The sequence below is a fragment of the Nyctereutes procyonoides genome, unplaced genomic scaffold (genome assembly GCF_905146905.1).
Source record: "Nyctereutes procyonoides isolate TBG_1078 unplaced genomic scaffold, NYPRO_anot_genome, whole genome shotgun sequence".
Lineage (NCBI taxonomy): Eukaryota > Metazoa > Chordata > Mammalia > Carnivora > Canidae > Nyctereutes > Nyctereutes procyonoides.
The window spans coordinates 12090947-12113733 of NW_026575120.1; the positions used below are offsets into that span (position 1 = coordinate 12090947).

At 39.6% G+C, this 22787-nt stretch overlaps 1 protein-coding gene across 2 annotated transcripts in view; it reads left to right on the forward strand.

Annotated features, from left to right (window-relative positions):
- UNC5D (unc-5 netrin receptor D) overlaps positions 1 to 22787 on the forward strand; it is a 527088-nt gene that overhangs the window by 316740 nt on the left and 187561 nt on the right. For both annotated transcript variants that reach the window (XM_055335242.1, XM_055335243.1), the window contains one exon: positions 1139 to 1282. In XM_055335242.1, coding sequence (XP_055191217.1) covers positions 1139 to 1282 — 144 coding nt within the window. The remainder of the gene's footprint in view (positions 1 to 1138; positions 1283 to 22787) is intronic.

Here is a 22787-nt window from a genome sequence, read left to right on the forward strand (position 1 = left end):
GATGCAATAGTTTCTACTGCATCAGTGTGTTGAGAAAATGTAGTGAGTGAGTAGGCTAAAGGCTGATCATGATGCTAGGTACGTAAGGGGAATTCAATAGGCATGGCCTCTTTTTCTCCTCCTCTGCCTAGCTCAGAGCAAGGCTCAGCCCAGAACAAGGCCCAGCCCAGAGCAAGGCCCAGCCTCAGCGTGTTTGGTGGACGGAGAGAGCAGGCTGACTGTCAGAGCTGCTGTCTGGCTCATGATGATTGAACTGATAGGGCTAGTGAGGAGTGTCCTCTTTTATCCTTGGCACCCTGTGCAAGGTGACTATTCTTCCCAAGGAAAGGAAGGCTGATAGTCCTTGGTCAAAGGTTTGGAAGAAACTCATACTCCCCTGTAAGAAATAACATTTTCTAACTATTAAGAGGATGCAAAGTAATTAATAATAATAATAATAATAATAAACTACACTAAGAGGTGGCTCTCTTAGTTTTATCTTCTTTTGAAGATGTAGCCTTAGCTCCTGTAAGAGCCTCTACTTTCTCTCCTCCCACACGGCCACTGCTATGGGGCCTTCCTGGGCTCTCTTGTCAGGGGTTTGAGACTTACGTAGTTCAACATGTCTGCACTGCATTTGTTGTCTGAGGCTCCTGAAGCCGAAACTTGGTCCTTCCTTGGTTTCCCTGCCTGTTCACACACGTTCCCTGTTTCCTCTTTCTCCTAAGCCACACTGCTAGACCCTTTGCCCACTGTCAAACCCAGGGACACGGCCATTTAGAGCCACCTGGCATAACATCTCTGGAGTCCATGTGTTGAGACCTCCTTAGCGTCTAGAATCCTAGAAGTTAATTGTGATCCTACATTCCTCATAGGTTTTACACCAAGAAAGACAAAGAAAAAGCACTAATCAAGGTACTCTGAAAATTCTGATATTGTATTGGAGCCGTATTTGGTTGGTAATACTTGACACTCATTCTTTCCAGCCTACTCAGCTGTTGGAATTTAATTAGCAGCAATGTATTATTGTCAGAGTAATTAAAACCTTGCCTTGATTAAAAACCGAATTGTTTAATTAACAAGAAAAGGTTTGGCTATCCTTAACTTTCTGTTTGAAAAATACAGCGGCCTCAGTGGATTTGCTCTGTCTCCCCATCAGGCTTGAAGGTCCGGGAGGTGTTTATCAACGTTACCAGGCAGCAGGTGGAGGACTTCCACGGGCCAGAGGACTACTGGTGCCAGTGTGTGGCATGGAGCCACCTGGGGACCTCCAAAAGCAGGAAGGCCTCCGTGCGCATAGCTTGTGAGTACATTCTGGGTTGTGGGTCTTGTCTGGTGGGATCATGGGCCAGAGATCAGTGGAGTTGAAGGGGGGCTCTAGATGTGCCAGGTGCTTCTGCAGAATAGAGATTAGAGGACATCGAGCGCTATCACAACTATATCTCTACTAAATTTACTCTTTTAGAGTTGTATTTTGAATGTGTGATAATTTCCTCTGGAGTACAATCAGCAAATCAGTTAGGCTAAGAGATTCTGCAGATTGTCAGAGCGCAGGTGTCTCAACAATGCCCGGAAAATCGGTTCCTGAGAGAAAGAAACACTTGTAAGTGGGTTCTGCTGTTCGTTATCAATGACCAAGTTCAAGGGGCATTGCTGGAAAAAGGTGAGCAGTGATGGTTAACTGCACTTTCCAGCAAATCTGCAAAAATAAGACATTAAAGATTAAGGGATTTTTATAGCCTACTACTAAACCTCTTGCTTCTGAATCTTAAAACATGGAAATGGGTTTTAAAACTGCATGTGAAAAAAAAAAAAAAACTGCATGTGTTTGACCTGCATGGAACTCCAAAGAAGCAAAAAAAGGAAGGAAGAAAAAAAAAAAAAAAGACACTTGGGGGGGAAAAAAAGAAGCAGGAAATTGCTTTTCAGGAGAGTCCAAGATGTCTTCATCATATTTCAGCATCAGTGCTTTTATCATCTCAAACATATTTAGAAGTACAGAAACTTCCTTTCTCCTTCCTTAAAATGTCTTCATTCCCCTACCCCCATTATCCCATCCCAGTGGGTTCCCATAAAACCTCCTTGGTGAGCCCAGGGGTGTAAAAGCTCCTCCAGAAAGAAATTGAGAGAAGGAGGGGAGAGTTGGTTATTGTTGTTTTATTCAAATGCTGCCTTTTGAGATTGCCATAAAGAATACAGGGCAAGGGGGATTTATTTGAGGACTCAAGGAATTCATAACAGATGTCGATGGTTTAGGGATTGAGAATAGGAATGAATTGCTATTTGCAGAGACATTTATGTTTCTTGGGAAATGAAATCTTCTTCTCAAAATATGCGTTTCACCTTCACTATACTGGCAATTTGGGAGGCCCTTTCCTGGATGTGGACTGGGCCCTAGTAGGCCAAGGAGACGAGGTCATTTTGTCAGCTGTGCTTTTCATATGAGAGCCATTGGAAACTGTTTCCCCATAGTTATTTAGTTGATTTTAGCCAACAAATACTTTATGACTCTAAAGTAGCAGGTCCGCTGAAAGAGGGAGTATGTTGGATTCTACTCTTCCTTAACACAGCCAGTTCTGTGATCCCTACATGGCTTCAGTGAGGCTAATCAGGGTATTTGACCCTGGTCAGGGTGAAGCAGATGATGTTACAGACTCTCTCTCTGAAAAAAAAAAAAAAAAGAGAGAGAGAGAGAGAGAGAGATTGGCCAAACAGCAGCACAGGGGTTTTCAACATGCCCTCCCTCAGTCTATGGTTTCTCCACATCACTTTTCCCATTCCTTGCCTTCCTCCATGTCTCTGAGGCCCATGTGGCCTCTTCTGTAATTTACTATAAATAGCATCTCACTGATCTGTCACCTCCAGTCTCTCTCACCTCCATACTTGTCCCCTTAATTTCTGATAGTCACCTGCTTGCTGGAAAGCTCCAGGGGTTTTCCCCTGGCTCACAGAATTTGGCAAAGAATGGCTCCAACCCACCTTTGTTCATTTTCCGTAACCTTTGATCATGTACACTAGATGTTTCCAGGCACTTGGCATATCACCCTCACTCCTCACTCTCACTCTCACTCCCCTGATGTAGGCCTTGGCTCCTGGAATTTCATTTTACCATGTATATCACGGTGGTTAAGAAGCCAGGCACTGCATTCCTCTTGGTTTCCAGTTCCACTACTTAGTTTTATGATGGTGGACACGTTATTCATCTCTCTGTGTCTTAATGTCTCCAATGATAAAAGGGTGCCTACTTCGTAGAGTTATTGGAAGAGTCATAGGTATCAATAACTAGAAAGTGTTTGAAACTCTACCTGGCACAGAGTTAGCCCTTACCAATTATTAGCTGTTGGTTTATGACATACTTGAGCCTCCTACTCCTCAGTAGGTGTGTTAATACTTAGCAAAACCAATTGTACTGGGTTACATGGTAGTGCCTTAGCAAATGTTCTGTAGATTATGGCTATATGGACTCTAAAAAAAATCCATTCTAGGGCAGCCCTAGGATTCAGCTCTCCCAGGCATGATAGGATCAAAGAATGTTACAAATGGAAAACCCTTTTCTATCATTTCCTGCCTTTTTAGAATCATCTAATACTTTTGTGGTAATAATTTCACCAATCTGTTCAGGGATTTAAAAAATCATTTTATCATTCTTGTATATGGTATGCTCATGTGAATATGATAAGCGTGTTATTTTTAAATTTAAAATGATCATTAAAACTTGTATCATGCAATTAATGCAATCTCCTATATTTAAACATATTTTTAATTTTTTCCTATGTATCAAATGACAGGTCCTTTAATTTATTTAAAATTATTTATGCAAGTCAAGACATGATTTGTCATTAAATATTGCATTTGACTTGGGGACCAATGTACATTAAAATGTAAATTGAAATTTAACTATGTTTAATGACATCAAAAGTGGAGGGGAAAAAAACTGCCTTCAGGACCTTGCTTGAAATTTTTTTCATTTGCTCGTAGGGGGAAAAAAAAGGCTCGCTCTCTCTGTCTCTCTCTTTTTTTTTTAATAACTTTCATGTTTTGTTGAAATAAGATTTCTGGCTGCTATTTGCAAGTACTTCCCAGCAAATAACACATTGCACATGAGGATAGTCTTTATTCCCAATAAATGAAAAGCCAAATTGGATATAATTGTCTCTATGTTTCTTCTTTTTAAGATTGGTTTTTGAAGTAGTAAAGACATCTTAATGTGCTAAATAAGGATTTTGATAGATGAATGTAGCTTATGAATCTGATGACAATTGTCTTGAGGGGACTTTGCAAAATTAGTATCATTTTTATATTATTCATTAAATTATTGTAGTTCAACATCAGAGCTCCGTATGCTTTCTACATTTAGCCGATGATGCACTAAGAATTTAGCAATTTGGAAAATACAGCAAGCAGAACCTTCATGGCAGTTGGGGCACTCAGCCAAGGGATGTATTGACTGGAGTGTCTTGACGTGATCATATTAGGTAATCTCTGCAAGAATATCAGGAAGCTCACTGGCATGATATCACTTAGACATCATTCAATTTTAAAAGGAAACAGGATTAAATGCAATTATTTTATATATTTAACTTGTATTTTTATTGACATGGACCCACCTGGGTTATCAGTTAAACCTGCAGATTCCTGGCTTCCACTCCAGGCCTGTTGGATCAGATTCTGGAGGAGGGAACAGGGAATCTTTGTTTGCATGAAGTTATCCAGGTGATTCTGTAATCAGGTAACCTTGGGACATCCTGCTCAGAGACAGTGGTTCTCAAACTTGAACATACATAAAAATCCATCAGGATCCAATTAAAATACAGGCAATTTCAACTAAAATGACTCAGCAAGTCCAGTCCAAGGTCTGAGATTATTTGTAAGAGTCCCTAGATGATGCTGCCAGTAGGTCCATGGGCCATAGTCTGAGTAGCAGGTTCCTAAAAAGAAACCTTTATGAAGCACTATTTGGGAAATGTTGATTTAACCCATTTATCCAACTACATCATGTAAGAGCTGAGTAAGAGATGTTCAGAAGGGTTAAGTGGCTTCACCCAAGGTCACCTAGCAGATGGCGGACGTATTAGAGTCAGAGGGATATTAACACCCTTTCACCCCCTCCTCTGTGCTCTAGCTACTAAGCCCTGTTGATCCCTTTTTATCAAATGGAATTTGAGAACCATCATAGCAAGAAGAGTTCATGTGCATTTAAGTGTTTCCTGGAGGAAGCAGTCATTACTTTTCCATTCTATTGCTGAGTAGATTCCTCCTCATGGTAGAGTTATTGCATTTATTGAATATATTTCAATGCATTTAAGTTGTATGTATTACACACACACACACGTACACAGACATGTACATACATGAAGTCATAACACATTGCTGCCTTACCATTGAGAAATCAGTACGGGCTTTGTTTTAGTAGCCAAAGTGCCTGTCATTTTAAACTATTGTATTTTCCTTAATAATTCTACATGGTGTCAGGGAGATGTTGGCCGCCTTCCAAACGCCTGGGGCTGGAAATAGCTGAGGCCCTATTTCAAAAGTGATTTTCTAAATGTAAAAATAAATAAATAAAGCCACCCCCTACCCCCCCCCCCCCCGCACACACACACGCCGCCCCCACCAGGTTGGCAGAAGCCCACCTCCAGGGAGGAGCTCCCATGGGCCTTCTCTCGTTTGTCTGATCCAATCCAGCTGGAGATAGTCGGGCCACTGTGGCATCTGTTACTTCTGCTGCTGGATGGTTGTCAAAACTAGGAATATTCAATTATTCGTAGTTGTTTATTTTCATGTGTGAACATTTGGCTGCTTAACTATTGCTTTTCTTTCCCGTTTTTCTCCCTCTTCTTCATCTGCTTACAAAATGTTTTGCCTTATCATTAACCCTTGGTCGGTCGATTGCTGCTTGAGACTTGGGCCTTTTTTCGAATATAAGAGCTGGGGCTGAAAAGAAGGGAAACCTGTGTCTGTTATAGTCACACAGCAAGTTGGCCCTTAGAATGAAACACAGCAGGAAACGGCGGTTTTGTTGATTTTTAAGATCTATAAAATATACATCCTGAATATAATATAAATCGGCTGCTTCTTTGAGGCACTCCTAAAATACTGCTACAGTGATGCCAAGAACGAGTGGAGAGTTTAAAGGAGAACCTCATTTAAAAGCTATGAAACTAAAAAAAAAAAAAAAAAAAAAAAAAAAAAAGCTATGAAACTCTCTACCTGATTTTATGGGCACACAGTAAAAACAGTATTATTTTTATTTGTTTCTTTTGGGGGAGGAGTGGTGGTTTCTTTTTGGTAAACATAGAAGAAAGATACTCAATTAAACCTCAATTATGGAACTCAACTTCATAGCTCTGATAATTTCACCGGTTAAAAACTGTCAGTGACCCCCTCCTGACAGCACATTAGATATAGGAATAAATATAGGCACATCTGCCTGATATTCAAATGCAGCCTTAACCTACATTTCTAGCCTCATCTTCCACCACAAGTCATGCAAGTGTGCTGAGCTCCCACTAAGTTAGCACAGCTCAGATTCTGGGACATGAGACCCACTTTTCCCCTCTGTGTTGTGCTCATATTGTTTCTCATCCCTGGAACAGCATATTTTCAGCCCCACTTTGCACTCTTACCTCTTTCCATCTAATTTTTACATCCAAGGCCCATCTTGTATGCTGTCTCCTCTATGAAACCCATTTAATAAATCCCTTAATGCTAATTGACCTCAGTACCTGACACATCTACTGAGCCATTGACAAAGATACTCCCCCTGTAGCATCTCCAGCTTCAAAACTAACAGGATCTAAATATCCATCCTTGAATTCTCATAGCACTTATTTAGAACTTATCCCATGATACTTATTATAGTTTGGCCAGAATCATAGTAATTTTGAAGTTATTGTGTGGGATCGATTTCCCTTCTTAGAATGTAACCTACTTTAAGATTCAGTTGTATTACCCTCACTATCTTGACCTTTGAGCCTACTGCAGAGACTGATCTATAACATCGCTTGTATTAGGAATGTTTGGTTTAAAAAGGCAACTTCATCAATGCCCGATACAATTCTCTGAAACTTCCACTGGTTAGTAGTTTGTCATGATTGTACCCTGGTACTAACATGGCATCTGGCTTTTTAGCGAATCCATAGCTCAGCAGGACATTATTATGAGGATCATATCTGTCCTCCCTGCCTTGTGTACTACTCCTGCTAATCTTTACGGCCATAAAGAAAGGGTCAAAAGGGATTTGGGAGTAGGTGAATCATTACAACTATACAACTCTGTGATACACAGTGTATGGCTCTGAAAGAGGCCAAGGCTGACAGCGCTGCATGCACTGTTCTGTTCCTCTCTTTTCAGAACATGGAATTTGCTCACAGGTTATGGGAAGAAATTGTTAGGACCCCTCAGTACTTGGTAGAAATTGCACAAAAGCTCCAAACTCTCTTTCTCTCTTCATGGAAGAATGTGGCCTAAGTGAAGAGAATATTATTTTACTCTGCTAAAGGTCGACCCTTTCCTTTAGACTGAAATTAATTTACAGTTGATCCTTTGACAACATGGGAATTAGGGGTGCTGACCCCCTCCCCTGCAGTAAAAAAAAATCCTCTTTATGACTTTTGACTCCCAGTAACACAACTGCTAATAGCCTACTGTTGACTAGAAGCCTTACAGATAACGAAATCGATTAACAGATATTTTGTACGTTGTGTGTATTATATCTGGATTCTCACAGTTAAAGCAAGCTAGGGAAAAGGAAATATTTTTAACAAAATCATAAGGAAGAAAAAATATATTTATAGTGCTGTATTGTGTGTATAGAAAAAATCCACACATAAGTGGACCTGCGCAATTCAAACCTGTATTGTTCAAGGATCAATTGTATGTGAGTATTATTGAAATTATGAGAGTCTGTGCATCTGGATGAAGCTGGGCACTGTGTAGGAACATCTAGCCATGGACAGGAATGGGGGTTGAAATGCAGCCTGTGCCCCACCAGCCAGGAAGCATATCTGGAAGGCAGGGGCTGGTTTTTCTTAACCCAGAGGTGATTTTTTTCAAGCCTTTTGTTCATGTGTGTCTAAGTTACACAAAGGTGCCACATAAGCTTGTGGCAACAGGGCTAAGTACTTAATTTTGTGGGACTGAGTGCAAAATGACAGTGTGGAGCCCCTTTTACAAAAAATAACAATTTGGGACGGCTGGGTGGCTCAGTGGTTGAGTGTCTGCCTTCGGCTCAGGTCGTGATCCCGGGTTCTGGGATCGAGTCCCACATCGGGCTCCCTGCGAGGAGCCTACTTCTCCCTCTGTCTATGTCTCTGCCTCTCTCTGTGTGTCTCTCGTGAAGAAATAAGTTCTTAAACACACACACACACACACACACACAACACAACACAAAACAAAACAACAACAACAAAAAAAAAAACACAAAAATTAAGGGTTTTAAGCCATCCACATGAAAGCATTCAGTCAAGTGTGGGGCCCCGGGCAACCCACTGGTCCCATGCCCACGAAGCTGGCTTTCAGTGGCAGTAATGTGATGATGGTTCAGGAATCATTTTGTGGATGTAATGTTTATATAAAAAGGGAATAACTGCCCTAGAAAGATCCAGGGACTCATTCGAACTGATTACACATAGAATTGGGAACAGGATTATTCTGTTTTACTCCAAAGCCAGAGGCAGCATCATAGTATCTAAGTTTTAAAATACATGTTTGGTGTTAACTAAAAATGCATGGCATTCTTCTTTGGTCCTGTTTTCCTGTAGACTATGCACGGGCCAGAAGGAGGTATGTGTTGGGTCGGTATTCTCTAAAAGGAATTACTACATTAGGTGAGTAAAGGGTGCATTTAAAGGGGTTTTTACATTTTTTTTTCTGTTCTGACATAATTTCAGATTTCTAAAAAGTTACAGTAGAATACAAAGAATTCCCCTAAGTCTTTTACTGAGAATCTTTTTTTTTAAGAGATTTTATTTATTTATTTGACAGAGGGAGAGAGAGAGTGTGAGAGAGCGCACAAGCAGGAGGAGCTGCAGGTAGAGGGAGAGGGAGAAGCAGCCTCCCCAAGAGGTGGGGAGCCTGACACAGGGCTCAATCCCAGGACCCTGGGATCATGACCTGAGCCAAAGACAGACCCTTCACCGACTGAGCCACCCAGGCACATCTTTTACTGAGAATCTTGAAATATTAACATTTTACCACATTTGCTTTGGTGTTCTCTTTCTGTGTCCATACATGTTTTTGTACATAGACTATCATTTTTTTTTCTGACGTGTTCAAGATTAAACTGCAGACATGATGCCCCCTTTCCCTTAAATACGTCATCATGTAGGTTTTTGAAGAGCAAAGATATTTTCTGACATAATGAGCAGTCTAATTATGAAGAATAATTGTGTATAGTATAATTATGGAGAAATTAACAGGGATATAATACTATTATCTAATCCTGAGACCTTATTCATAGTTGTTCAGTAACATCCTTTCAAACAATAACAAATATCCTAGATGACAGGTTGCATTCAGTTGAAAGGTCACTTTATCTTTCTTTAATGCAGATGATTCCTCAGTCTTCCTCTGTCATTCATGACACTGAGCGAAGTATCAATGTCAGTTATTTTGTAAAATGCCCCTCAATTTGAACTTAGTAAAGAGGAAGCATCCGCGAACTAGAAAGGACTCCCGCTGGCCAAATCTGGGACAATTTGAATATCAAAGTAATTGGTAATGACCGATTATAACTCAGTAAATAACTGAAAAAATCCATACTGGTATTTTGAAAAAATAACTGAATTGAAGGCATAAATAAATAGGTGCAATGAGAGAGCATATCCTTAGAGTAGAGTAAATGGATAAATAAATGTAAAAGGAATGATGGAAATGGGAAATCATCATTTAGCACCATCATAATATTCATTGATTCAGACAAGTATCATGAATGCTCATACTAGAAGGTGAAAGTTTCAGGAATAACAGGATGTTGATATGATCTTAAAGTATCTCTCCACAAGATACTTAATACTTACCAAGGGGAAATACATAGCTTTTCAGTGGGAAATCCTGCCATATACCATCTTAATCAAGTGTTGGCTGTTAACATCACCAGCAATGGGAGCTGTCGGTAGTGTGTGTCTCCCAACGTGATGGACAGAGCAGACTGAATCACTTAGTGATGTGTCTTCCAAAAATGTCTAATGTATATTTAACCATAGGAGAACATTGGACAAACCTAAATTGAGGAATGTTTTACATAAGAGGTCATTTTTAACTTCACATGTCTCTCAAAATGCCAGCCAGCCCTGTGTGTAACACTGCAGGGATGTTCTGGGGATAGGAGCCTCAGGATAGACATGCTATATCTCTCCGCAGCATCATGTATATTCCTCCTTTAGGTCATCAAAGACAAACATGGGTACAAGGAGTAGAAGGCAAAATTTTCTTAAATTGTGAAGATGGAACTTGAATTTTTAAAGCCATTTTGTGCATGTCACATCTTTTGAGGCTCCACCCATAAATGCAGCGGAGATATGAATTTGTTCTCCTCTGCCAGAAGGGGCACTTCAGTAGAAAGTGTGAGAAATACTGAACAATAAGAGATTGTGATTCTCTGAACAGGGTAGAATGGTTTATATAGAATTGATAAAAATTGTGCTACTTTGGCTTCATTTGTGCGCACAATGGAGTACACCCACCTTTAAGGTGAGAATTACTAGTTAGTAGCATGACTTTACAACGTAACCTACTATGGAAGACTAATTTAATGCTATCACTAAGCTCAGAGTCCTCAAAGATTAACAAAGTTTTATTTTTATTTTGCTTAACAGCTGTTTGCATTGACTGTCAGAAGGTATCTTTAGTAGAGAAGATGAGGGATGAACTAAAATCTGTATCTCTTCTCCGATACACTGATTTGTTTACAGAAATGGCCACTTTCTAGGGAAGTTTAAGGTTTACTTTTACCACAAGAATAGCAGACAGGAGGTGCTAAAAAAGTGGTGGCCATATTTTTGCAAATTCTTCTTGGTCACATAAGGGTCAGTAAAAAGTAGCACAAAGGAATATTTTTTTTTTCAACTTCCATAGAAGGTTATGTTGTAAAGTCTTCCTACTATGGAAGTTGAAAAAAAAAATGTAAACACTTCAGTGTATCAGAGAAGAGGATACAGATTTTAGTTCATCCCTCATTTTCTCTACTAAAGATACCTTCTGACAGTTAATGCAAACAGCTGTTAAGCAAAACAAAAATAAAACTTTGTTAATCTTTGAGGACTCTGAGCTTAGTGATAGCATTAAATTAGTCTTGCTCCAGATGCCCAGAGCCAGAATCCCTGGGAGTAGGGCCCAAGCTTGCTTTTTTATGACTTTTGCTGTCTTGTCTTCTCTCACTGCCCACAACACAGTTTCTTGTGCAGGTTTCTATCTCTTCCCACCTCTAAATATTGTAGTTCTCTAGACCTCCCTCTGGAAACCTCTTCCCTCCTCAAGCCACAGACTCTCCCCAGGTGAAATCTTTTCCTCCATGGCTTCGGGTCCTGTCTGTTGAGTGTCAGTGACTCTCAGCCCTAACCTTCCACTTCATCCCTTGACTTCTTTACTCACTGCCCACCTGGTATTTCCTTGATATCTAGGAGATATCTTAAATGTAATATATGCCCAAGAAAATTCTCTTGGTTTTCAGTCTGTCAACAATGCTGCAAATCTGTGTTCATTCTCTGGTCTTTCCTCGTTCAGTAGCAGTCCCTGCAGTGCTTCTGACAAGACCTGGATGTCTTCTTGACTCTTCTTTTTCTTCCAGCCACGTCCCAACAGCAGCAGCTCTATCTCCAAAACCCACCTTGAATCCACCACCTTCTCTCCATCGGTGCTGACAATTGTTTTTTTGTTTTTAAAGATTTTATTTATTTATTCGAGAGAGAGAGAGAGAGAAGCAGAGACATAGGCAGAGGGAGAAGCAGGCTCCATGCAGGAAGCCCATTGCAGGACTCGACCCCGGGACTCCACCCCGGGACTCCAGGATCACGCTCTGGGCCGAAGGCAGGCACTAAACCGCTGAGCCATCCAGGGATCCCCCTGGTGCTGACAATTGTTACTCCTTTACCATAATCATCTCTTCCCTGCTTCCACTCTTAACATCTTAAAATCCATTCTCCATACTGAAGCCAAAATGCATATTAAAAAAAAAAAATCAACAACAACCCAGATCACATTGTCCCATGACTGTGCTTCTCCTGCTGGCTTTCCAAATGCTGTTTGGGACCCATAAGAATTAACCAGCCCTTCTCGTGTTCTCTTACACCACAATGCTTCCCTTCATTGTTCCAGTTCCTGTGACTGTGTTTCTTCTTCAGATACCCATGATTTTAGAGCCTTTTCCTGAAAACACCCCGCCAGACCTCCAAGTGTTTGATTCTTTCTTGTCAACTTTCAGCCCATCTGCATTATTTCTTAGGTCTCTTTATAAGACTTAATGTAAACCATGGCTTTTGCTACCAAAAATGTGAACAGCTTCAGGCTAATGTGATCTCTTAGATCCTCCTTGTTCCAGCAAGATGGATTTAAAGTAAAGCAGAATGCCGTTTTCCTTCCTCTCATTTGGTTGCCACATGGGGCCAAGCAGGAGACAAGGGTGCTAGATGTTTGCTGGTATAGCCCACTGTTTACATGCTCAAGACACTGGCCACATCCTGTCCTGATCGACCTTCCTGGCCTGGAGGAGACCTGGAGTAGGGAAGAATCAGAAAGCTTAAAAAGGCAGATTTAAAAAAAATTATATATTTATATATATATATATATATATATATATATATATATATATATATATATTCTTCCTACTGCTGGGGTGGCTTTTTCTTTTGGACTCTCTTCCCCCTACCCTTTATTCTCTATCCATCCCCCATCTCAGCAGTACTAGTACTGAATTAAAATGAGATGGTGGGTATGGAATGCTTCAGGTTATTTTTAGTTCATTTCTTTTGAACCGCATTGCTCGTTTACATCCTTCTAATCTTCTGTGGAGAGCTATGAGGGCACCAGGACAGTCAGGAATGATTCTTTATTGTCTTTGTTGTCCTTAAAACTCAGTTTCATCAACCCTGGAGCTTGTGTTGCATTGGAACCCTCATCAGGATGCTGAGCTATGGATGAGCAGCTGGTAGTGGGGTGGGGCTTAAGCCACAAAGTGGATGGGGAGCCCTGACAGGACAAAGATGAGCAGTGTGACCTTTCTTTATACTTCTTCAGAGCTGGGCAGCCCCATCTAGTCAATGATTCCTGGGTCTGCACATTTTTTTTTCCCTCCATCAAAAGCACTTTGGTTTGGTGTCTCCTTCTGCATTCATCTAAGACTCATTGTCCCCATTAGCACAGCAGGTAGGGCAATTGTATTCTCAAATTCATAGGATGTGGAGCTTATGGGTACATTGTCCCGAGAGTGTTCAATGGAACATGATGTAAAGATAACAATATGTGAGTTACGAGCTTTATTTTAACTTGATTTAATGCCTTAAAAACAAGGGGAGCAGAGAATTTCTATATTTTCACTTAATAACATTTCCCTATTGAAGCTTGTGAAAATCTGCTTCTTAGGTCAAACCTCAGCTGTCATCTGGGAGCCAAACCTATTATTATTGATACACAGAAAGTGTCTTTTATGGAACTTAGAGTCAAAGCAAACCTTAGAAATCCTTCTATAGGCACAGTTCCCCTGTATGGAGTCCTACCCATATTTCTTTGCTGAGGGAAGTGGTGTTGATAAGCCTAGGTGGCCACGCTATGTCCCTCAGAGGCCTGCTATCACGTCCATTGGACCAAGAATGTACACTACTTTCGCTGCATGTGAGTAAATTCAGTACAAGAGACCCTCTCGAGAAAGATTAAAGTGATTATGTATTTCTAGATTCTTGCTTTTCCAAGTATGGCTTGATCTTAAAAGAGGATCAGTAGTTGGCAGAGGCAACAGAAAGGGGCAGATCAACAAAGAAGCAGGTTGTGTGACCCTGAGACATAAGAAGACCCAAGTGAGTGTGAGCAACAGATAAGCAGAGGCCATTAAGACAGTAGAGCAAGAGGCAATTGGTTAGGAGGTGCAGAAGTGATGGAGGCCACATCCATGCTAAGAGAATTATGCAGTCACCCAGTAAATAGGATTTCACTGGATCTCTTCATCCTCTTGTCTGGCCATGCTACAGTCTCTCTTAGGACCTGCTTGTTTGTGGTGCTCTTTCTTTCAGTCTGGTTTGTGGTTTTCTTGTTTCCAATGAGTCCTGGATTCAAAATTAAGATTCTTGTCCATCTAATTTTCAATAAATGCTCAATTTTTATATGGAATCTGAATGAGTTTTGCATCTTTATAAACAAAATGCAATGGAATGTATTGACTTGGGGATCACTCAATAGACGGCAGGTTAAATTCGTGCTCAAAGCAGTTTGTAAAACTGCAGCTGTTATCCCTACCATAATCAGTCCCTACTGCTGAACGCTGCCTTTGCAACACCATTGGTGCCTGACAAACTATGCTACTTAGTGTGCAAGGGCTAGTGACACACAGGGCTAGTTATAAAATTATTTATTGATAATGGCAATTGAACAGCAGAGGGATTGCAGAACACAGGGTATCTAGCAAAGCCCTAGAGTTTTTCTGTGGCCCTGAAAAACAGCCTGGAGGAGTCTCTGAATGACAGGACCCCTGTTATCAGCCAAATGCTTTATTGTCCCAATAAACAGAGGCGGCTCATTGCTTGGCACCAGTGTAGGATTCGGGGCTAATGCAGAGAGGCCCATGCAATGCAACTATGGTCAAAGGTGTCCCTCCTTCACTATTGATGTGAGATTTGCTCAGCAGGAGGCAAATCTACAATATTTACAGATTTTAGGAAAGAGATACGTACATGTAGAATTGCATTTTAGCACCAATAGTCCTTCAAGGACATATAGCAAAACAACTAAAAGATCCAAAGTGAAGACACAAAATAAAAGATAGGAACCGCCCTGCATCAATATGGATCAGTGGTCAAGAAATGTGTAGAATTCATAGATCTCAGCAAGGCAGAGGGCTTAAGCCAGGCTGGCAAAGAAAGCATATACAGAGGAAGGAATTGACCTGACAGGAAGCCTTTTATATGCTTCCTCTGGGAAATGGAGTTGTTCTCAGGCCATAACCATCCAGGGCTGGAGGATTAACGCAGAACCAAATGGGGGCACCAGGCCTTGACTTTCATTTTGCTGGCATCCATCTGTTCTGCATTTGAACCAGCCCTTTTATTCCAACAAACGATCTGTATTTGGCTAAGTTACAAATTCCTTTTATGTATGACAAATGGGGTTTGTTGTTCCTTCCGAAAAATATGGGTGGGAGAGATTCAAAGCTGATTTGCATACCAGTGTCGTTGGACACTAATGGGACATTGTACCATCCTCCTGCAATCTTAACAAATGACTATGACTATGACTATTAAAAAAAAATGACTATGATTTTTCACTGGCTGATTTGGTTTGAATGAGTAAATTATTTTTATTTCATTGCATTAACTGCCAGAACATTGAATGAGCCGATAACTCCCTGGTGTTGCTGAGCCGCAAAGAACTATTATTCGGAATTGAATTTTTATTGATTTTCTTGTGCTACAATGACTTTTCTAACATAGTAGCATGAAAGGAAAATGAGAAAAAGGCCAAGTAGGGCATAGGGTGAGGAAGGGGAGTCTGCTGCTTCCCATGGCCTCGCCCCAGATGGACTGCTTATTGGCAGGCACTGCTGACTCGAGATGATCTTGGTGCTGATTAGATGATTTACAGCTTAGCCAAATACCTGGCTTCATCACCTTGCCCTCCTCTTCCCTTCTGCTGTCTTTGTTTCCAGTCACTTTGAGCCTTGTTGGCATTCTGCTGTGAAACTGAGCAGGGCAGTGGGGTGAAGAAGGAGCAGAAGTAGACAGGAGACTGCTCCACATTGGTCAGTGCTGATGTTGTTAGCATCGTTAATGTGCGTTCACTCACACATATACACGAGAATAATGAACAAGTGTTACTTGAACATCATTATAGTACATTTATCTCATCATGTTTTTGCTTTTTCTAGTCATCTTAACTATTGGGACCTAGTTGCATATAAGTTTATAATCATTCACATGAGATGAAATGGAAACTCATTCATTCATTCATTCAACGAATATTTACTGAGTGCCTTCTGTATACCCTTCCAGGTACTAGAGGCAAGTCAGTGAACAAAACAAATGAAAAATTTGTCCTCAGGCACAGATTCCTATGAGTCAAATTTTAAAACAATATTTTGGAATTCGCGAAAGATTGAAAATATAGTCCTTCTTGCTTCCTTCTCTAATAGACATGATAGGGGTGAAACTTGCTACAATGAAATGAAACAAAATGTCCTTCTTCCCTGGTTTCCGATTCACTCTGATTTAGCAAATCAGAGAATCTTGACAATTCCTAGGAAAGAGTGGCTTTTTTTGGACATTATTTTTTTTCTGGCTATAAAAATAATCCATGTTCATTACAGAAATCTTAGAAAATGCAGAAACAAATGAAGGAGAGAATTAATACACCCATACTCATCCAGCAGCAAATCTTTGACATATTGAATTATTTCTCTTCAGGGTTTTTCTTATAACCTATATAGTAATCCCACACCAGTTGCTATTTTAAAATTTTAAAACCTTCAATCGTGATGTGTATGTATGCAGTCTGGTTCAGTTCCCTTATACAAAATAATGTGAAAATTATTATTTCTCTTCTTCCCAGAGACTATGTGAGCATGATTGTGAGCAAGATCAGAAGGTGGAAATCTATTTATATTCCACCCTCTCAATATGTATGAATAGAAGACCAAGTCTAATAAAAGAGTGTCCTTATGTGATGTGATAACTTATGGAAAGAGAGGTAGCTAGGCGGGCATTTGCAGAGACTTGCAGGAAAGAAACAAGTGCATCTATATGCAAAAAACAAAAAAAATTATTTTAAGCCAGTAAAAGCCTGATTGAAACAGTAAAAGTGGTACAGTATGTATTATGTAGGCTGGGTGGTGCTCTCCCTCTGCTTACCTATAACATTCTCTGAGAAGCTTTCCTGGAATCACTAGATTAAGGTAGGTCCCCCTGTAGTAGATTCTTACAGAACTTTCTGCTTCTCTATCTCATCATTTGTATATACATCTTAATTTCCTGTTTAATGTCTGTTCTCTCTGATAGCATATATGCTGTGGGAGGGCTGAAATGGTGTGTATCAAGTTCACTGACACACCCACTGCCTGGCATAGTGTCTAGCCTATGGTCCACAGCAAGAATGAATGAAGGAGACTATTGCATGTGTACTGAAAACCTGAAGGTAAATTAGGAGGCCTACCTACCCAAGCAGGGTTTTTTGGGTTTTTTTTTTTAAGATTTTATTTATTTATTCATGATGGACACAGAGAGAGAAGAGAAAGGAGAGAGAGAGAGAGAGAGAGACACAGGCAGAGGGAGAAGCAGGCTCCATGCAGGGAGCCCGATGGGACTCCAGGATCATGCCCTGGGCCAAAGGCAGGCGCTGAACCACTGAGCCATCCAGGAATCCCCCCCAAGCAGGTTTTTTTATGCAGATGTACCTACTTTTATTTGAAAATAGATGCATTCTATAAAAATATAATCATTACGTTTCAAGGAGGCCAGCTCTCATATATTAGAAAATATATATAAAAGATAGAGACCATTCACTCCATTCTGTTTCATCTCATGTAGCAATTTATTCAGACATTTACTTGCCATTTAAAATATTCTTTGGACTTTTTAATGTATGCTTACTATTCCGTTATGTGACTGTGCCAAAAAATATTAACCATTATTGTATTATTGTCTGCTTGTTTATTTATTTATTTATTTGAAGATTTCATCTATTTGTGTGTGTGTGAGAGAGAGAGAGAAAGAGAGAGAGAGAGAGAGAGAGAGAACCAGAAGGGGAAGTGGCAGAGGGAGAAGCAGATGCCCTGCTGAGCGGGGAGTCTGATAGGATCCTGGGACTCTGGGATCATGGGATCATGATCTGAGCAGAAGGCAGATGTTTAACTGACTGAGCCACCCAGGTCCCCCTGGTGTAATTACATATTTTGATTGTTAGCAGTTGTTCAGCATTATAAGTGATGATTTGAACAATCTTGCCATACCACATTTTTCTAGGTATTTCTCCCATCTTTTTCTTAGAAAATTTTAGAAGTAAATTTCTTGAATTATGTAAATGAACTCTTTTAAATAATAGCTTTATTAAGATATAATCCATGGTACCTTGCAACCAGTTGATCTATTTAAAGTCTATAGTTTATTAGTTTTTTGTTATGTTCTTAGAGTTGAACAGCCATCATCAGAGTCTATATTAGAATACTCCCATCACACCAGAAAATAAAGCCATTCCCATTAATCGTGATATCCCCCCACCCCCTACCCCCCTCCCTGTAGTGCGAGGCAGTCACTAATCTTTCCTGCTCTCTGGACTTACCAATTCTTGACATTTCACATAAATGGAATCATCATACAATATGTGGTCTTTTTTTGTCTAGCTTCTTTCACTGAGCATATTATTTTCAAGATTCATCCATGTTGTAGTATGTACTTCAGTATTTTATTTCAGTTTATTGCCAAATAACTTCCCATGGTATGGATATACCACATATTTATTTATTCGTTAGAAAGTGAATGTAAAAATGAATTTGTAGAGTGATTTTGACACATCTTCTAGCTTGCTCTTCAAGTTGACCCATTTTCACTTCATCTAGCTGTGTTGATGACTATCTAGTTTGCCACACTCTTTCTCTTTGAAAAAAATTAATTTTACTTATTTATGTGAAAGAGAGAAAGAGAGCCTGAGTAGAGGGAGGAACAGACTCCCTGCTGAGCAGGAAGCCTAACACCCGGGCTCCATCCCAGGGCCCTGAGATCAGGACCTGAGCCAAAGGCAGATAGATGCTTAACTGACTGAGCCACCAGGCACCCCTCCACACTCTTTCTAACACCAGGGATTAGTATTTAATGAAACAAACAAAACAAAGCCTGTTTGGAAAAGTAAAGAGACCTATTGATGCTTTTTAAATGAGCCGTTCTTTAATAATTAGTGCTATAGGGCCTTCTAATTATCTTTATTAGTCAGTTATGTCTCTTCTTTTGTAAATTTTGCTTAAATACCCCTTTGCCATTTTATTATAGGATATTTATCTTTCCCACATCCTTTTAAAAGTACCCTTTATGTATAATGGCTGTCAAACCTCTGCCTATAATGTTGCTTGTAATGTTTGAGATGAAACAATTTAATTTTAACAGTATCTACCAAACATTTCTACCAAAACAATTATCTGCCAATCATTTCCTGCAGCATTCTTCCTTGAATTTTGTTTAGGAGGGCCTTTCCCCATCCTAAGATCCAATACGTATTTTATTACTGCTGTGGTTTTACCATATACTTAAATTTTCTTTTGAGTCTCTTTGAAGAATGCTCTGAAATTTTATTACATATATATATATATAATATATATCTGATTTATGAAAAAGCCAGCGCCTTTTAATCATCACAGCTTTATACTAGGATTAGTAATATTTGTGACCTTTATTAGGCTGTGTTATGTACCCTGCTCTTGAAAGGATTTTATACATTTTAACAATTAATGCTCAAACTATTTGTAATAGAAATTATTATCCTCATTTTACAGATGAGGAACCTGAGGCAGAGAGAGATAAAGATGCTTATCGAATCAAGGTTCTAGTAGGTGGCAGACCCAGCATTCAGACAGATGCTCAGTCTCTAGCCCCACCCTCTTCAACACTGTACGGTCTCTCCTAGTGGAAGTCTGGGACAAATGACCTGAGAGTTTAAACCCTTATCCTTAATTATCATGTGTGGTTATAATAATGTGTTATGTATTTCTGTTTCCAGCATTCTTGGATACTTTTATGAATATTCCTTACTATATTATATAAACATTTTAGATGTTTTAGATGTAAACATTTTAAGGTGGTTTTTATTGGCCACTGCCAGATTTTTGGAAACCACAACTTTCAAATACTTAATCCCTTACTTTGAGCCTCATTTAAAAAGGTAATGTTTTCAGGAAGATATGCAGCTGATAATAATCTCTCTTGGCCCTGTTGTGTCTGAGATGATATTGTTAGTTTGCTCACATATAATTACTTGTTTGGGAACAAAATTTCAGTGCCCATGCTTTTTTTTTCCCCTCAAAAATAGATAGATATGATTAATTATACTCTGGTATATGCTAATATAGGAAAAAGTTTTAGTCATAGCCTGATTTTTGTTTGCCAGTTACTTCTTTTAAAAAAATCATTTATGTAGCTTTATTGAGATACAGCTGACAAATTACATTACATAACTTTTGATTTATTATGATTTGATATATGTTATTATTGTGGAATGATTACCACAATAAGGTTAGTTAACATATCCATCACCTCCCATAGCTACATTTCCCTCCCTCCCTCCCTCCCTTTCTTTTCTTTTTCTTTCTTTCTTTCTTTCTTCTTTCTTTCTTTCTTTCTTTCTTTCTTTCTTTCTTTCTTTCTTTCTTTCTTTTCTTCTTTCTTCTTTCTTTTTCTTCTTTCTTTCTTTCTCTTTCTTCTTTCTTTCTTCTTCTTCTTCTTTTTTTTTTTTTTTTGTAAGAACATTTGAAATTGTTCTCTCAGTAATTTTCAAGTGTCCAGTATGGCACTGTTAACTATATTTACCATGTTGTAGGTTAGGGCCCCAGAACTTACTCATCTTGTAACTGGAAGTTGGACCCTTTGACCTCTATCTTGCATTTCCTCACTCCCCAGCCCCTGACAACCACTGATCTATTCCTTGTTTTTGATTTCAGCTTTTTTATATTCCAAATTATACAATATTTGTCTTAGTGTAATGCCCCCCTTGAGGTCCATCTGTGTCATCACAAATGGCTGGACCTTTTTTTCTTTTTTAAGGCAGAATAGCACTCCATTGTGTGTGTGTGTATATACTCGCAACTCCATCCATTCATCTGTTGATGTACACTTACGTTGTTTCCATGTTTTTGTGAGTAATGTTGCAATGAGCATAGGGTGTCAACATCATTTCAAGATAGTTATTTTATTTCCTTTTCATATATATATGAATATATATACATATATATATATATATTTTTTTAGTTAAAAGTTTTAATGTGTTCCCAAATGCATTTCATATGACAATCTTACATAAATGTTCCAAAACATATGGGTATTATCCGGTTTTACTTGTCACTAGTTGGCTAAGGCTTAAAGCAGAGAAGTGTGACCAGATCTGCTGGGAGGGCCTTTGGTGTCTTCCCATGGCTCAGGCTCGGGGTGCACACAACCCACCCAAGGTGTGGGCGGCACAGCTGTGGAGTCGAGGCCTTCCCCTCACCCCCTGAGGGTGGTGCTGGGCACTTTCCTTGGAAATCCCTCAGAGCCCTGTGCACAGGCCCTTTCTTCGAAGGCTATCTCAGGTGTTCCAAGGTAGGGGTGGGCATGGCACCCACTCCAGTGTGTGCTGTGAGTGTGGGAGATGGTTGGTTGCCTGGAACCCGTCCCCCTGCCCCCTCCTCAGAAGGCCCTGTATATATGTATATATATATATACACACACACACAGACACACACACATATCCAGGAACAGGATTGCTGCAGGCTATGGTAATTCTGTGTTTAATTTTTTGAGCAAGCTCTGTATTGTTTTCTACAGTGGCTGTGCCAATTTACATTCCCACCAACAGTGCACGAGGGTTCCCTTTTCTCCAAATTCTTGTCAACACTTATCTCTTGTCTTCTGGGTGACAGCAGTTCTAACAAGAGTGAAGTGATATTTCACTGTGGATTTGATTTTCATTTATCTGATTATTAATGCTGTTGAGCACATTTTCACAAGACTATTGGCCATTTGAATGTCTTTTTTTGAAAAAGGTTTATCTGAGTCCTTTGCCTGTTTTTTTTAAGTGGACTGTTTATTGTTTTGTTTTTGAGTCGAATGGATTCTTTGTATATTTTGGAAATTAGCCCCTTATCAGACATATGGTTTGCAGATAGTTTCTACCATTCAGTAAGTTGCCTTTTTACTTTGTTGATCATTTCTTTCACTGGACAAATTTTTTTTTTAATTTGATACGGTATTGTTTTTGCTGTTATTGCTTGTGTTTTTGTTGTCATATTCAAAGAGTTGTTGTCAAGGCCCTTGTCAAGAAGCTTTTCTCCTAGGTTTTCTTTTAGTTATGGTTTCAGGTCATACATTTAAGTCTTTAATCCATTTCTTTTTAAAAAAAAAGATTTTATTTATTTATTTGAGAGACAGAGGGCGCATGAGCGAGCATGAGTGGTGGGAAGCAGCAGAGGGAGAGGGAGAAGCAGACTCCCTGCTGAGCAGGAAGCCTGACATGGGGCCTCATCCCAGGACCCTGAGATCATGATCTGAGCAGAATGCAGGCGCTTAACAGACAGAGCTACCCAGGTGCTCCAAACTCTTAAACCATTTTGAGTTAATTTTTGTGAATGTTAAAAGGTAGTAATCCAATTTAATTATTTTGCATGTGGTTATCCGATTTTCCTGCTACCTGTTATTGAAGAGATATTCTTTCCTTATTTAGTATAATTGGCTCCCTTGTCAAATATTAATTATCTGTATATGTGAGGTTTTATTTCTGGGCTCTCAATTCTTTTCCTTTGCTATGTATCTCTTTCTGTGCTGATACTATATTGCTCTGATTACTATAGCTTTGTAGTAAAATTTGAAATCAGAAAGTGATGTTTCTAGCTTTGTTCTTTGTTCTTTTTTTTTTTCAAGATTGCTTTGGCTCAT